Source organism: Lampetra planeri, chromosome 78 (assembly GCF_965212315.1).
Source record: "Lampetra planeri chromosome 78, kcLamPlan1.2.h2, whole genome shotgun sequence".
Taxonomy (NCBI): domain Eukaryota; kingdom Metazoa; phylum Chordata; class Hyperoartia; order Petromyzontiformes; family Petromyzontidae; genus Lampetra; species Lampetra planeri.
The window spans coordinates 1594423-1611866 of record NC_136183.1 but is presented as its reverse complement, the minus strand read 5'-3'; the positions used below and the strand labels follow the sequence as shown (position 1 = coordinate 1611866).

The window sequence follows — 17444 nt, the reverse complement described above, 5'->3', positions numbered from 1 at the left end:
ACCTTATAACCTTCGGTGACCTTCCCTTCCCCCCCTTTCCTCCTGAAGCCTGCATGTGGTTTGGGAGAGGCTCGAGGAGTGCTATGGTAGCCCATAAACTATTGAGAAGGCTCTCTTCAAGAAGTTGCAGAACTTTCCAAAAATCTCTGGTAGGGACAATAAAAGGTTACGAGAGCTTGGAGATTTTTTGATGGAGCCTGAATCAGCCCAGGCTGACCCCTACTTACCAGGTCTCATTTTCTTGAATACCTACCATGGCGTGAACCCTATCGTAGAGAAATTGCCATTTGACGTGCAGGAAAAATGGAGAACAGCGGGATCAAGATACAAGTCAGAGCATCAGGTTGCATTCCCCCCATTCTCTTTTTTCTCAAAGTTTATCCGCAACCTGGTTAAGACCAGAAATGACCCGAGTTTCATGTTTGGCACCACGGGGATTTCCAGTCCAGATCTCCCAAACATGGAAAGAGCAATGGCGAAACGAGGAACAGCGAGAGTGCCAATTTCCGTACACAAGACTGAGGTCTCTCATACGACATTCGCAAACTCCGTCCAGGCAACCACCACAAACATAAAGATAGAGGATCCAGAGAAGCAATGCCCATTGCATGATAAACCCCACTCCCTCCAGAAATGCCGTGAGTTCAGGAGGAAGCCATTGGAAGAGCGGAAGAACATGCTGAAAGAATTTGGAGTGTGCTTCAAATGCTGTGCTTCTACAAACCACCTTGCAAGGAATTACAAGGCAGATATCAAGTGCGAGGAATGTGGCAGTGACAAACACGCAACTGCTCTGCACACATTTTACTCCAAACCCAGTGGCACTAAGGCTTCTGATCCCGAAGCAGAGCCCGGCGGGGAGCAAGGCGAGACCACCGCACTCACTTCGTCAATCACAACCAAATGCACAGAAGTCTGTGGAGAAGGCTTCAAAGGAAAATCTTGCTCAAAGATATGCCTCGTCCGAGTGTATCCCAAAGGACATCCTGAAAGGGCAGTAAGGAAGTATGCCATAATGGACGACCAGAGCAACAAGTCTATGGGACGGTCAGAGTTCTTTGATCAGCAAAGCGTAGGTGGGAATTCCTTTCCAAACACGCTCAGAACATGCTCAGAACTTATGGAGACAGCGTGAAGAAGAGCGAGCGGCCTCATGGTGGAAACCATGGATAGCACCATGAAGCTAGCTCTTCCTACGGTGACAGAGTGCAATGAGATTCCGGACGACAGGAGTGAGATTCCCACGCCCGAAGTCGCACGTCAACACCCACACCTGAAACCCATAGCAGAGTTCATCCCGCCTTTGGATCACGCGGCACAGATTTTACTTCTGCTCGGCAGGGGCATGCTGAGAGTCCACAAGGTTGGCGATCAACGCAATGGACCTCACGACGCTCCCTACGCCCAGAGACTCGACCTAGGATGGGTCATCGTAGGTGATGTTTGTCTCGATGGAACACACAAACCAGACCACATTAATCTCAATTTCGGAGCTTTCGTGACTGCAGGAATTATTATTTGGTTATTTCGGTAAAGTCACGTATAAAGATAAAATAATAAATTAAATAATAGCATACTACGACGTTTCGATTGCAACACAAGCAATCTTCATCAGATATAAAAGAAATAGCAACAAAAAGCTTTCGTGACTGCAGGAATTATTATTTGGTTCTTTCGGTAAAGTCACGTATAAAGATAAAATAATAAATTAAATAATAGCATACTACGACGTTTCGATTGCAACACAAGCAATCTTCATCAGGTATAAAAGAAATAGCAACAAAAAGCTTTCGTGACTGCAGGAATTATTCTTTGGTTCTTTCGGTAAAGTCACGTATGAAGATAAAATAATAAATTAAATAATAGCATACTACGACGTTTCGATTGCAACACAAGCAATCTTCATCAGGTATAAAAGAAATAGCAACAAAAAGCTTTCGTGACTGCAGGAATTATTCTTTGGTTCTTTCGGTAAAGTCACGTATAAAGATAAAATAATAAATTAAATAATAGCATACTACGACGTTTCGATTGCAACACAAGCAATCTTTATCAGGTATAAAAGAAATAGCAACAAAAAGCTTTCGTGACTGCAGGAATTATTCTTTGGTTCTTTCGGTAAAGTCACGTATAAAGATAAAATAATAAATTAAATAATAGCATACTACGACGTTTCGATTGCAACACAAGCAATCTTCATCAGGTATAAAACAAATAGCAACAAAATGCTTTCGTGACTGCAGGAATTATTCTTTGGTTCTTTCGGTAAAGTCACATTAGCACATTCAGAACAAGTGTGCTCATGAATAGACGCACGTCGCTCTTCAAGCCGTGCCCCAACCTATTCACGCTGGAAGAGAAACTCAAAGAGAGAAGTGAAGGCTGTACCGTGCAGACTTACACAGAAACCACCATGCTGACCACAACTTCGCTCGTACATCTACTGTCTTCACTGGATTTTGTTCCTACACGTTTCTCCAAGCCAGTCCTGACTGACAAGAGGAAGCCAAAGACGAAGCTACTGCTCGTCGCTCTGCTGGTGGTCGTGGCGGTAGTCGCTGCGGCCGTGGCCTCTCCGTTCCTAGACCCGGAGCTGTCGTCCGAGTGGGAATCCTGGAAGGAGTTCCACGGCAAGGCCCCGCAACCAAAACATACCATCCCAAGGCTCGAGCTGTGTGGAGCTGTTCTAGCTACAGAAATGGCGGAACTGATCTTAGACGAATTGGACATTAAACTGGATGTGGTCAAGTTCTACACGGACAGTAAGGTCATACTAGGCTACATAAACAACCAAACCAGAAGGTTCTACACCTACATCAGCAACCGGGTGGAACGCATCAGATCGACGCAGCCGGAGCAATGGAATTACGTTCCAACTGACCAGAATCCAGCAGATCTCGCAACTAGGTCCGTCCCTGCATCTCTGCTGAAGCAAACCATCTGGCTGACGGGTGCAGAATTCCTCTTACGACGTGACCGTGGCCCATGTACTACCAAAGAGACCTTTGGACTCATAGAGCCCGAGTCAGACAAGGAAATTCGTCCTCAAGTGACAACTTTCGTAACAAATGTGCGACCGATGAGAGGCACCACTGGTAGCTGCAATGGATGGCATCACTGCACAGTGCCACGCACTGAAGATGAGCTTTCCAGAGTAAGGAAATCAATCTTCCCCTGTGTGCAACAGGCAGATTATGCAAGTGAGATCAAGGCCATCAACAAGGGAGAACACCTTCCTATGGTCAGCACCCTCAGGAAGCTAAACCCCAGAATTGACAAAGACGACTTGCTCAGGATCGGTGGTCGGCTAGGGAATGCAAAATTAGATGAGAATGAACGAAACCCCCTCATAATTCCGAGCCTGAGCTACATCGCAATCTTACTTGTGCGCCACTACCGCGAGAAGGTCAAGCACCAAGGTCGGCACTTCACAGAAGGAGCAATCCGATCTGCAGGGCTGTGGATCGTTGGAGCAAAGAGGTGCATCGCCAGCACAATCCACAAGTGTATCAGGTGTCGCAAGCTATGTGGAAAACAGGAAGAACAGAAAATGGCAGACCTCCCAGCCGATCGACTCAGTGTGGAACCTCCCTTCACCTCTGTAGGGATCTACGTGTTCGGACCATGGACAGTCATCTCCCGCCGCACCAGAGGAGGGCTCGCGAACAGCAAACGTTGGGCAGTGCTGTTCACCTGTATGAGTACACGAGCATTGCACATCGAAGTCATCGAGTCCATGGACTCTTCAAGCTTTATAAATGCACTCCGGAGATTCTTCGCCATCAGAGGGCCAGCCAAGCAACTCCGGTCTGATTGTGGAACCAATTTCACTGGAGCATGTAAAGAGCTTAAGACCAATACGGAGAATGTCGAAGATGATTCTGTCAGGAAATACCTTTGTGACCAAGGCTGCACATGGATCTTCAATCCTCCTCACTCTTCGCATATGGGTGGAGCCTGGGAACGCATGATCGGGATTGCTCGACGCATTCTCGACTCCATGTTATGTGATGTCGGGTCCACACGGCTCTCTCACGAGGTCTTGACCACTCTCATGGCCGAGGTCTCAGCCATAATTAACTCAAGACCCCTGATCCCCGTCTCAACCGACCCGGAGTCACCATTCATCTTGACTCCTGCTACACTTCTTACCTAGAAGACCAACGTGCTCACAGCACCTACCGAGGAGGCCAGCACTGCAGACCTCTACAGACGTCAATGGAGACAAGTGCAGAGCTTCGCGAACACATTCTGCCGTCGCTGGAAAAACGAGTACCTTGCGACACTCCAAGTGCGCAACAAGTGGCAGTCTAACAGACAAGACAACCAAGAAGGTGACCTCGTCCTACTGAAGAACAACCAAGCCAAACGGAATAAGTGGCCAATGGGCCGCATCCTCAAGTCGATTCCAAGTGCCGATGGAAAAGTTCGAAAAGTCGAGGTTATGATTGCGAAACAAGGTGTCGCAAGAACTTTCGTCAGGCCCATAGTCGAGACAGTACTACTTCTCTCTCGCAAAGATATGGACAAATAAGTTGACCCGTTGAAGTTTTTATACATTTGTTTAGATAGGAAATAAATGGTGGTATCTCTTAGATACCAGACGGGGAGTGTTCTGCCTCACGGCAGGAGTTTTGCCTCACGGCAGATGGGGAGGGGGGGGGGGTACTAATTTTGGTCACATGACCAGGAAGTTGCGATTTAAGATTCCCGCTCCACCACGCGCGCGGGCGTCGGCCATTACACACATAATTCAAGATGGCGGCACACATCGCGTCCCAGTGAAGCCAGCCGCAATTGTCCATTGTGGGACTTTAAGAAGCATTGTCTGTAAGTTCGTTTATGTTCTTATAATATTGGCAATGCTGTTATAATGTTATAATGATCGTTATAATGATGTAAATGCCTTTATAATGCTGTTAAATTGTTATGATAAATACGAGGCCTAGTTAACAACGAAGCCTGCAATTTCCTTATTGTGAATGTTACTTGTAATTTAATCATTCGAGTAAAACTTGTACCCAAGTAACTATATTGTGATCTGCAGAGCAAGGATGACAAAATGTCTCATTCATAGTGCAGTGTTGTGTGTAGTACTGTACATCTGGGGTGCAGTGTGATAACACGGTGCCTTTATGTAACACAGTAGCTTATGCTCTTGTATAGCTATTCAGTGGTAATGTAGGTGCCTGGTCCATCCATGATCTTTTGTTGAGAAACATGTTATCTAAGACAATGTTATGATGCTGTGGTGTTCATTCATTGTGTTGGTGTTTCCAGGTATTAACAGATGCTGTTTTCTCACCAGTTTTACCTCGTTAAAATCAATAAATGACGTTTGGAGTCGGATGTTCACCCTGGCTCTGAGTGTTTATTGGACGCGAGGTTATCTACTCAGCTAGCGGTGCAACGCAGCGCACAGCGAGGCCGAGACAAGCATGTTCTGTTGACGTGACAACCCGTACTTGTTGGCCGTGTCGGGTGGTGGCAGGTTTTATGACACAATTATATATTTACGCGATCTAACTCAAAAACCTATATTATTGACGTATTCCATGTTTGACCCTGATAGGCAAAATGTTACATGTACGCACAAAATCAGACAATAATTAATAAAATTATAATTCTAAATTATCGATAGGCATATTGCCAAAATGTAATTACTGCACTGAAATGTACTTCATCATGTTATATCGTATTTACATGTTGATCTGTCGAATGAGGCCTACACCTGCAGCATTCAGATTGAGTGCATTCTATTTTTGTTGTAGAAGTTCAAGGTTCAAATCCGACAGGCATCCCTGATTCGTCCAGGAACATTAATTACAAATATGCATCGTCTGCTTAACAGTTGATTGTAAAAAATACTATTGTGTCATTCAAAACGAGTAGGCGATTGTATGCTGGCATTGTGGTTAAAATTGGACAAATTCGAAACATTACTCACAAATTACACAACTGAGATAATGCAACAATCATCGCCCTCTACTGACAGACTCATGCCCACATGCGGGCTGGTGCAGGGCCACCTTATGCCATACAGAGACAGCTGTCACTTGGGGTGCTTGTTTAATATCGTGTAATGAAAAAAGTAAATAAAGAACATGGAATTGTATTAAATTATGCAAATTTATCATACAGTATTCACATTTATGCTAATTAGGCTCGGCTTCATTATATAGGGGTCTATTACCAATCGTGATAATACAATTAAAAGTGTGACATTTTATAACATAACGCAAATATCTGGAATTATGTAAATGTATGCTACTATGCAAATGACTGAGCTTCGTTGTCGAGGATGTATTACCAATCGTGATAATACAATAAAAAGTGTAATTCTTAAAATTATGCAAATTATGGAATATCTATGTATGCAATGTCGAAGGTTGTATTGCCAATTGTGATAATCCAGTGATTCTCGTTTTAACTTTTACTGATTCTGTTTAAGTGTAATTCTGTCAGGTCTCAGAATTCAGATCTCACTGCAGAATACAGCTCTTATAATTAAGGTTATTACGCATGAACCTAGAAAGGAACTACTCAGATTATTCTATGTTAAGCAACTTTAATATCTCAAAACACTCTAATATGCGAATAAACTTACGATCAGAATTGTCAACACCGTACTGCTGAAGATGTCCTACTCATTGAGCCATACAATTAACCCTCAATGGTTACGTTTGTTAAAACTGAGTAACAGAACAATCGGCTAACTCCTCAGAGTAGCGCGACCATACAAGGTGATAGGAAAAGTCTTTAAAAATATATATGCATACGAAGCATGCAAAAGAAATGTGCCCAATAGAAAAAAGTAGACATCAATTAATTCATTAATATTATGCAATTAACGAAATGTCCTGAAGCAATAGTATGCATGCTCGTGTGCCTGTTTGGCTCACAGATGCTTATCAATTGGCTAATGGGACATCAATGAATTTGCGGGCAAGATTCTGTGATCAAAAGAAACATCTCAACACAATAGTATTCCTGTGTGTAGATTCGTAACATAGATGCTTATAAATGTTTATCGTGTCATCAATTGCAAAATACTTCTAAACTACTGTATTAATGGAACTCAATGTACAGAACAATGCTTTTCATGATCACCTAATAGTTAACGCACCACCTTGGGATGGCAACCCTTTCGAAACCAAGATAACTTTTTGAAACAATCTTAGAAGTAATATGCGCGTTGTGTGTGGGTGTGTGTTGTCTTCTTGCTAACGGTTGAGTTGGCGGCTTCCGAGGTCCAGTGTTCCTTGTACAGAAAACACCACAGGTCTCCAGCAGGGGCGCTGGGTCTGCGTGTATCGAACACGGCTCCGTCTGCGTCGATGTGCGCGATCATCCCGTCGCCAGACACCGCTCGCAGCTCGTCCACTAGTTGCCACGCGTCACCCCCTTTGGTACCAGACACTGTTGATCCTTGTAGACTGTGGAGCAACTTGGAGAGACAGCGCCTGTCGTTTCCCCCCCACCTCTACAAGAGAGTCCTCTTCCAGTTGTCTGTACAACTCGTGCTGCACAGAGGACACGCTACAGATCAAGTTATATCGTTCCGTGTCAGTCTATGATCCGATCCTCAACTAAACTTCACCCGTGGGTTGTTATTTAAAGGGGCACTTTCACAAATAGTGGTTGTGTAGAGTTGTAAATAATGACATTACGTCACGCTCGCCCTCCGGTGCAGTGACGTCAGAGAGTGACGTCATGCACGGCGGGTGGGATGGTGACGTCATGTCCCACGGGGATATTTAGGGTGGGACCCGTGACGTGTTCTGGGTCGTTGCAGGGAGCCAGGAAGGTGTGAGGTTGGTTGTTGAGACCCAGGGTAGGGGGAAATTAGCGCCAGGCTAGAGTAGCCTGTGTGAGTGCTAGGAATCCCCAGTACCCTTCCCCTGGGATGTAGAGTGTGAGTAGAGATGGGAACGTGTGCCTGCAGTGGAAACAGCCCAGCCGCCGCCGAAGGAAGGCTAGAGGGTGAGAAGCCCAACCACGTCGCCGGGCGGTGATGGCAGCGTGCCCCCGCCCGGGAGAGACGAGGGAAAGCCGTGCCGGGGCGTAGAATAATGGGAGATAGTTCCACGTGCAGGCCAGAGTTCTGACGCGCACCATAATGGGGGCAGGCGTCGATGGTGGAGTGTAGGCAGTGAGTGTGCAGTATTGACGTGTGAAGAGTGGTTAATAAACAACTGGCTCAAGCCCTTACATGAAGCTCCGTCTCCTTGTGCATCTACGAGTCTCCAGTGGTGTCAAGAGTAACCACACAACATTTGGTGTAGAAGTGGTCATTGAACTTTCGCTGATTAATTTGAAGCTGTACCCTTCGGTGCCATGGTGTAAAAGCTGGCAGCGAAGTGCAAGACCCAACCGGAGGTGCGGATGGACGGTGTGGGTTGCACCTGGCCTCTCCCTGCGACGACCCCGGAGTCCGGGGCCCCGGTGATGTGCCCTGGGGGATGGGCGACTGCAGCCTGCATGGGAGGAGGCTGCGGGCCCGGGCTGGTCGCCATCGACGGCGAGTTGGAGCGACGTCGCTCGTCAACTCGACCAGCTGCTGGTGGCAAGGGAGTGGCCGGGTGTTGGTGAGTGATGGCGAAATTGCAAGATGACGCAGCTGTGGCGTTCGCGCCGTTTCGGCGGTGCCAGCGTTCCTGCATTTCACTGCGGCGGCGTTCCCGCCAGTTTCACAGCGCCGGCGTTCCCGCCATTTGCACCATGCCGGCGTTTCCCGCCACTTCAACGTCCCGGCGTTCCCGCCATTTCAACGTGCCACCGTTCCCGCCATTTTTTACGTGCCAGCGTTCCCGCGGCGGCGGCGTTCCCACCATTTCAACGTGTTGGCGTTCCCGCACTTCCCACAGCGGCGTTCCCGCCATTTTCACCGCGGCAGTGTTTTCGCGGTGGCGGCGTTCCCGCCTTTTGCGCCTTGTGTGCTGCGCCGGCCTGGCGGCGCGCCGCTGCAGCCCTGTGATTACGGGCCTCCCTCCCCACATTGAAGTAAGAAGAGCGGGTGAGCGCATCGGTGGTGAGAGCGAGAGGGGCCCGTGATTGAAGAGAGGGTTTCGACGTTGGAGACACTGCTGGGAGGGACTTTTTCAGTTTGACTCTCCGGTTTTGTGTTCCTCTCGGACGGTTTTCCCTCTGTTCTTTTTGCATTTTGGCTTGTGCGAGTGTTATTTGGTGTTATATTGTTGTTGTGATGTTGTGGCCAGGAAGAGGTTGGCTTAGGGCTTTTGGTTTGCTATTCATAGGGATGTTAGTTGGGTGCTTGGTGTTGTGGTGTGTTGCTGTGTGGCGTTTTTGATGCTTGGCGTAGGGGTTTAGGATTGGTTTGTTGTTGCGGTTGTCTAGGATTGTTGTTGTTTGTATGTGAGGGGACGTGGACAGCCGAGACGGCTGCTTTTTCTTCACAGGGGGGGTCATGTAGAGTTGTAAATAATGACATTACGTCATGCTCGCCCTCCGGTGCAGTGACGTCAGAGAGTGACGTCATGCACGGCGGGTGGGATGGTGACGTCATGTCCCACGGGGATATTTAGGGTGGGACCCGTGACGTGTTCCGGGTCGTTGCAGGGAGCCAGGAAGGTGTGAGGTTGGAAGTTGGGACCCAGGGTAGGGGGAAATTAGTGCCAGGCTAGAGTAGCCTGTGTGAGTGCTAGGAATCCCCAGTACCCTTCCCCTGGGGTGTGGAGTGTGAGTAGAGATAGGAACGTGTGCCTGCAGTGGGAACAGCCCAGCCGCCGCCGAAGGAAGGCTAGAGGGTGAGAAGCCCAACCACGTCGCCGGGCGGTGATGGCAGCGTGCCCCCGCCCGGGAGAGACGAGGGAAAGCCGTGCCGGGGCATAGAATAATGGGAGACAGTTCCACGTGCAGGCCAGAGTTCTGACGTGCACCATAATGGGGGCAGGCGTCGATGGTGGAGTGTTAGCAGTTAGTGTGCAGTACTGACGTGTGAAGAGTGGTTAATAAACAACTGGCTCAAGCCCTTGCATGAAGCTCCGTCTCCGTGTGGATCTCCGAGTCTCCAGTGGTGTCAAGAGTAACCACACAACAGTTGCAACAGTTTTCCCTCCCAGGGTTGACTTTGATAGGAGCACAATCGGAACTATTGTCACTCTGATGTGTTGGCTGTACACAGCCACCGGGAATAATAATTCTCCTGCACTCTTCCCCATGTTTGTATTGTAAGACTGCGAATACCAGCCTTGGCTGGCAGATTCTCTCAATGACACAAAAATGTTTTAAAAACTCTCCGTGATGCGTGGCTTCTGCCGATACAGAGCTCCCTATCAATTTGCCAGTCACGATAAAATCCCCGGAGCCTGCCACTCGCAGTACTGATTTCTGTTCTTGCGTTCTTGCTGTCCCCATATATTTCGTCATCTCCTGACGGGTTGGAAGTTAAACAAAAAAATGTTTACACCTCGTATAGCTTGGTACCGTACCACTTTCCAGTTTTGACTCAGCAAGCAACTCAAAGAACGTTTTGAGCAGCGTTCACAGCACTCGCGTCACGGTTTTGAATTCTCACGTGGTATTTGATATACAAGGGGTCGGTGCCTCCCTGCGTACATAATTCACTGCTACCATGTGCTGTGTTAGCTACTGGAAGACGAAGGCGGTTGGTGAGGCTCTGATCCTGTGGAATACATATCTTGGTCATGTGTGATTGACATTTCGCATTGTATCTCTTCTGAATGACGCTAGGTGTCAGTTTCATAAATTATTTGGTTAATTCTTAACCAACATTTGTGGTATACCATAGTTGTTACCAAGGATATTCCGAGGGTTTATTAACCTTTGTTCCCTATCTGTATCGCCAAGGATCCGTGCTTCTTATTATTAAGTTATATTTATATATACTGAGGTTGAAGATATAGCTAAGCTTCGAACTTTACTGTTGTATTTTTAATAACCCGTCAACTCGTAATGATTAACTGCCCTTAGGTGGATTTCGCTGTCGGGGGAGGTACGCGACTCCTGCTGTTTCCGTCTTATATTCGTTTTACTGTGGGTTGTTTCTTTGTTGAAGCCCTTCTCTTGAAGCTAACTGGGGATTTCCCGCAGAATATCATGAGCCCCCCTTTGGGTTTGCCGTTTATTATTACATTTTATGACTTCCCAAGTAGGCTTGTGAGTAATTATCTTCTAGCTGTCTTTTGTGTGGGAAGGGAGGAGGCAGCGGGGGAGGGGTGAGGGTGACTCATCCTTTCCCTGCCCCAGCGCTACATCCCGATCAAAACTATAACAACAAAAATATGCAGAATCACTCTTCATATACATTTTTGGAAAAGGTATATAGACAACATGCTCTTCGAGTGTTTGTGATGAGATATACAAAATTCCGAGTTGCTGAGGGGAATAACCAAGCACCATATAAATGCTAATATTATTCCACCATTGGTGTCAGTTTTGTTGCCAGATAGAAGGGTAAAAAAACTATTATAAGCTAATATTATTATAACGTAGTCAATGCTTGGGAGCTTATTGGCTCTGGCGCCTGGTTAGAACTACCCAACCCACAGGTCCGCAAACACTGACCGCTCTTACTCTGCAGGTTGAACCTAGGAATTGAGGTTCACCTTCACGTTATTTTAATTAAAGGCCTGTGACAAAGGTGAATCTATTGGAGCTTCATTGTCCAGCTTACACATCGACAGGGTCTCCATTTGACTTTGTATTGTCTAAGAAGTCCACCCACACCTCCACTTCCACAAACTGCTGGGAGTTGCCTCGCTCTGCCTCACAGTCAGAAGTCTCCTCCTGCTTCACATTGCCTCCATCGATGTGAAGGTCCAATTTTGGAGTTGCATCTTCATCTTCACATTTTATTGTCACTTCTTCGCTCTTCACCATCACTTCTTCACATTTGACCATCAATTCATCACTCATCACTTCACATTTTACCTTCACTTCTTCGCTCCTTACCATCACTTCTTCACATTTCACCTTCACCTCTTCAAATTTCACCTCGATACATTGTATAGTGTCCAAGCTAGAAATTACTTCTGGTTCTTTTTTCAGGAGGGATGGGCTCATTGCAGCACTTTGACTTTCACAAGTCGATTTCAGACTACACTCCTTGGGGATCTTCTGATAACTGTGTGTTCTCTGGTGTCTATGAAGATGTGGTGAATGTGAAAACGCCTTCCCGCACAGAGTGCACTTAAAGGGTTTATCTCCTGTGTGTATTCTCTGGTGTATTTTAAGATTTGATGACTCTGAAAATGCCTTCTCACACACAGTGCACTTGAAGGGTTTCTCTCCTGTGTGTGTTTTCTGGTGGCTCTGAAGAACTGATGACCGTGCAAATGCCTTCTCACACACAGTGCACTTGAAGGGTTTCTCTCCTGTATGTTTTCTCTGGTGCTTTTGAAGACTTGATGACCCTGTAAACGCCTTCCCGCACACAGTGCACAGGAAGAGTTTCTCTCCTGTGTGTGTTGTCTGGTGTATTTTAAGATGATATGAACTTGAAAATGCCTTCCCACACACACTGCACTTGAAGGGTTTCTCTCCTGTGTGTGTTCTCTGGTGTTTTTTTAGATGTGATGACTCTGTAAATGCCTTCTCACACACAGTGCACTTGAAGGGTTTCTCTCCTGTGTGTGTTCTCTGGTGGCCCTGAAGAACTGATGACTGTGCAAATGCCTTCTCACACACAGTGCACTTGAACGGTTTCTCTCCTGTGTGTGTTCTCTGGTGTTTTTTAAGATTTGATGACTTTGCAAATGCCTTCTCACACACACTGCACTTGAAGGGTTTCTCTCCCGTGTGTGTTCTCTGGTGGATCTGAAGATCTGATGACTGTGCAAATGCCTTCCCGCACAGAGGGCACCTGAAGGGTTTCTCTCCCGTGTGTGTTCTCTGGTGGCTCTGAAGATCTGATGACTGTGCAAATGCTTTCCCACACACACTGCATTTGAAGGGCTTCTCTCCTGTGTGTGTTCTCTGGTGTAGTTTAAGATGTGATGAATCTGCAAATGCTTTCGAGCACAAAGTGCACCTGAAGGGGTTATCTCCCGTGTGTGTTCTATGGTGTATTGTAAGATATGATGACCGTGCAAATGCCTTATCACACACATTGCACTTGAAAGATTTCTCTCCTGTGTGTGTTCTCTGGTGTCTTTTAAGATTTGATGACCATGCAAATGCCTTCTCACACACAGTGCACTTGAAGGGTTTCTCTCCCGTGTGTGTTCTCTGGTGGCTCTGAAGATCTGATGACTGTGCAAATGCCTTCCCGCACAGAGGGCACCTGAAGGGTTTCTCTCCTGTGTGACTTCTCTGGTCCTGTGTCAAATTCCCAGTACGATCCGTGCTGTTTGCATCCTGGTCGCATTGTTTCCTTTTGGTATCGAGCTGCGCTGAGTGCCTTTGCTCCATGAGACCAATTCTGCAGAGGAAGCGTCAGCTGCAGACAGAAAAACATATCCACACCATCTACGTCAGTATCGAGGCAGAGGAATGAATATATACACAGCCACACATGACATACACGTCTATACTTATTCATATATTCATGATATAGTTAAAAAGATTCCCCAATTCATCACACGGGATGTTAAGGCACACAATGAGAGGGCAAATGGTCATAAATATTCCTGGATGCCCTAGTATCTTCAAAATGAATGTTTACCCAAAACTCCAAGCACACAATTTCGGCTGTCTAGCATCAAAAGGAATACAGTAAAACCTTGGATTGCAAGCATAATTCGTTCCGGAAACGCGTTTTCCAAAGCACTCGTATATCAAAGCGAATTTCCCCATAAGAAATAATGGAAACTCTGATGATTCGTTCCACAACCCAAAAATATTTATATAAAAATGATTAATAGAAAATACCTTTATATATTTTATTATTTAAATTTTATATAAAGTAATCAAATTTATCAATTAAATGTAAACGTGGCTGGTGTGAAGGAGACAAGAGGAGAGAGGTTATTGTGTAGGACGACTTTCACTGTCACTAACGGAATCACTACCATCTGTTGGCTCACTGGAATCTTTTTCTTTCTGTGCGACTTTAACAAGGAACCTATCCAATGACACTTGCTTTTGCCTCCTTTTGAGGATTTCGCGGAAATGTGACATTGCATTGTCATTAAACAGATTCATCACTACACTTAGACACAGAATAAAAACATGCTTTACGCACACACACGTGGTCACAACACTATAGTAAACAGTATATGCTCGCACGGATGTTGACTATACGAGTGAGGCACGCCGTCTGAGACCGAGCATGGGAGACGATTACCCAAAATCCCGCAGCGAGAGAGAGAGAGAAGAACCATCGGCTCAGTTGTGATCACGTGACGCTCGGCAGACAAAGCGTATACATGACTAGCGGTTAGTACCCGGCGTTGCCCGGGCGAAAAAGGCAGACACACATGTAGTTACACACGCAGATCCATTGATACACACACATAGAGTTACACGCACAAATTGACTCACACATATATATGTAGGACTCGTACTCGGGTTGTCTTTCTCGTTCCGTTTATTTGCTCTTTAAAGTCCACACCTTCTCCTCATCACCGCTCCGTGTCTCCCCGTTCGCTCCGTCACGCCATCCGCCATCAACGGCGCTCTATGTCTCTCCGTTCTCTCTCCTGCTCTCCCAGAGTCCGTCACTCCGCTGCTACCCTACTCTGTATCTCTCCGATGCACTGCTACCACTCACTCTACGTTCTCTTACTACCGTACTCTGTCCTATCTCTCTCCACTGCTACCGTTATCGTATCTTCTCCACTTATTCCTGCTCCTCGCTATCCCGGGCACCATCACTCCAACTCCTATCCAGACTCCAGCTCTAACCAAGACTCCCGTCTCTCTCTTGCGCTGTGCCTTTTATCCCCGTATCAATTAGTCCCTATTCATTATCTCACCCCACGCTTTACCCCTCGCCCCCAGGCCCCCAGCCTCACGTGGCCTTGTTATTCCCGCCTGAGCGACACCAGTCATTAAGCACTCACCCTCTTAGCCAATCACCAGCCTGTGTCCTCGGTTACCCCTAACACCTGTCACCCATCTTAACGACGTCCTCCTCACGCCAGACAACAAGCTCGTCCTCAAATACCCCCTACTGTACACTGCTCGCTTGCATAGCAACAGACCCACAGAACGCGTGGCGCGGCATATTCCACATATACATAGACTGAACAACAACAACCGTCATTCGCCACTACGTGGCGGTGACGTCACGACAATGCTTGTGCCAGGCTATGTGCACCTGGAGGCCACATGAAGTGTCGAACGCCCGCTGGCAGGAGGTCACGGGGCAAACCTAGATGGCACAGGTCGACTGACTGAGACGACTGGCTGATGCACCACCTGTGGCCCCTACTGTAGCAACTTTCTGTGCTTTAGCCACCCGGCGCTCCGCTCGTTGTTGTGAACATTGCTCCTCCGCCCTCCGTTGTTGTTGGAGGGTGACTGCCTCCAACTGGCCAGTAGCGTCCTTCAGGAGCCTCCTCCACAGAGGCCGATCTTGACACGGCTGGTACCAGTTATCCACAAGTGGACTCAGCTCCAAGTCCTCCTGTAGCACATCACTCCATGTCTTCTCCAGCTTGTGCCGCGCCCGTTTAGCCCCCTCGATCCGGCCGAACAAAAGCTGTTTAGGCATGTGGTGGCTGGCCATGCGGGCTACATGACTCAGGAAACGCAGCCTTGCCTGCCAGAGGTCACCGATGGGACTTTGTCCACATCTTTCAAGGATTTGTGAGCTCTTCACACAATGCAGCCTGGTTAAACCCAGGATGGATCGTCGTCAGGCCATCCTAAATGTTTCTAACTGGCGAGGATGTTCCATTAGGGGGGTCCAAGTTTCGCAATCGTATAGAAGGGAGGGAATGACCGTGGCCGAGAAGACCTGAAGCTTCGTATGGAGTGATAGACCAGGTAGCTTCCACACAGCGTTACGCAGCCAATGAAAAGATAATGCAACTCGACTGATTCGGAGTGAGACCTTTGCTGTTAAACCGGAGCCGGTCATTAGCACACTGGCAAGGTATGGGAAACTCTCCACTGTCTCCACAACTGCCCCATCACCAATTGGGAGTTGTGGGGGTGGAGTGTCCGATGGTACAAAATAGCCAGGCAGGTGCTTAGTTTTGGTGGGGCTCTTGGTGGCAAGCTCCAGGTTCAGCAGCAGCACCTCGAACTCTTCCTCCGAGTGAGTAGCAATTAGCAGATCATCGGCATACATAACGTGGTTGAGCAATAGGGTGCCATCCCCTTGACCGCACCCGGGCATCGATCAGCCTCCCATTGTATCTGTAGCAGATGGGAATTCTTCCGGTACAGGCATTGAAGGCTTGACGAACTACGTGGTCCAAATATATGTAAAATAATTTGGGAGCCAGAGGACATCCCTGTTGCACCCCAAGGTGTAAAGGAAATGGCTCTGACTCACGGCCACGTAGTTAGACGCGGGGCCGCTCACCATCATGAAGGTCCTTAAGGATGGTAATCAGTGGGTCAGGGACTCGGAAAGCACGAAGAGCAACCCAGAGGCCAGGCCTACCGATGGTATCATAGGCCTTGAGCAGGTCAATAAAGCACACGCATGGACTAAGATGCACACATGGACCTACAGACACGCAAAGAAATGGAGTTACACTGACTAACATGGAGGCATGCACACACAGCGACTAACACACACGCACATGGACTGAGACACACACACACATATCGACTCACACACACAAACACATCGACTTACAGACACACACACACATATGGACTCACACACACATAGATATGCACTTGAGATACACACACATGGAGTTATACACACATATATGGATGTACACACATACAGCGACTCACACACACACACACACACCGACTCACACACACATTGACGTAAACACACATATGTACTTACACACACACATGGACTTACACACACACACAAATGGACGGACACGCACACTTGGACTGACACACACACATAAACACTGACATACACACACACATGGGGCGTTGTCCGTTAGAAAAAGACAGACACACACATGCAGTTAAAGACACGCATGGCTCTACACGCACACACATATGGACTCAAAGACACACACATTGACGGGCACAGCAATCCCCGATGATGGCACAGCTATCAGTATGGCAGTACTACGAATGAGGAAATAGCGTGACGTGAGCGATGGAAACAATAGAAATTTATTGAAGAAATAATCAGAAATCACAGACTGGCAGTAGACCGTGGCAGCGTCATAAAAGACAGCAAAAAAAGGTAAAAATTAGCAACCTAAAAATCCAAAAGGAGTTTTGTGCACTCAAACATAATTATTGTAACATCTCAACTTGTTTCATAATGGTAAACAATGAAACCTGAGTTGTTATCTGCACACAATATCTGGCAAGGGATTTGTTTAATAATAATAAGCAATGAACGTGATTAATGATCTGCACACAAA

At 47.1% G+C, this 17444-nt stretch overlaps 1 protein-coding gene across 1 annotated transcript in view; it reads right to left on the bottom strand.

The window, feature by feature from the left end:
- LOC144738221 (uncharacterized) overlaps positions 1-17444 on the bottom strand; it is a 41879-nt gene that overhangs the window by 15627 nt on the left and 8808 nt on the right. Inside the window, exon 2 of the mRNA XM_078621218.1 lies at positions 11656-13420. Coding sequence (XP_078477344.1) covers positions 11656-13392 — 1737 coding nt within the window. The 5' untranslated portion in view covers positions 13393-13420. The remainder of the gene's footprint in view (positions 1-11655; positions 13421-17444) is intronic.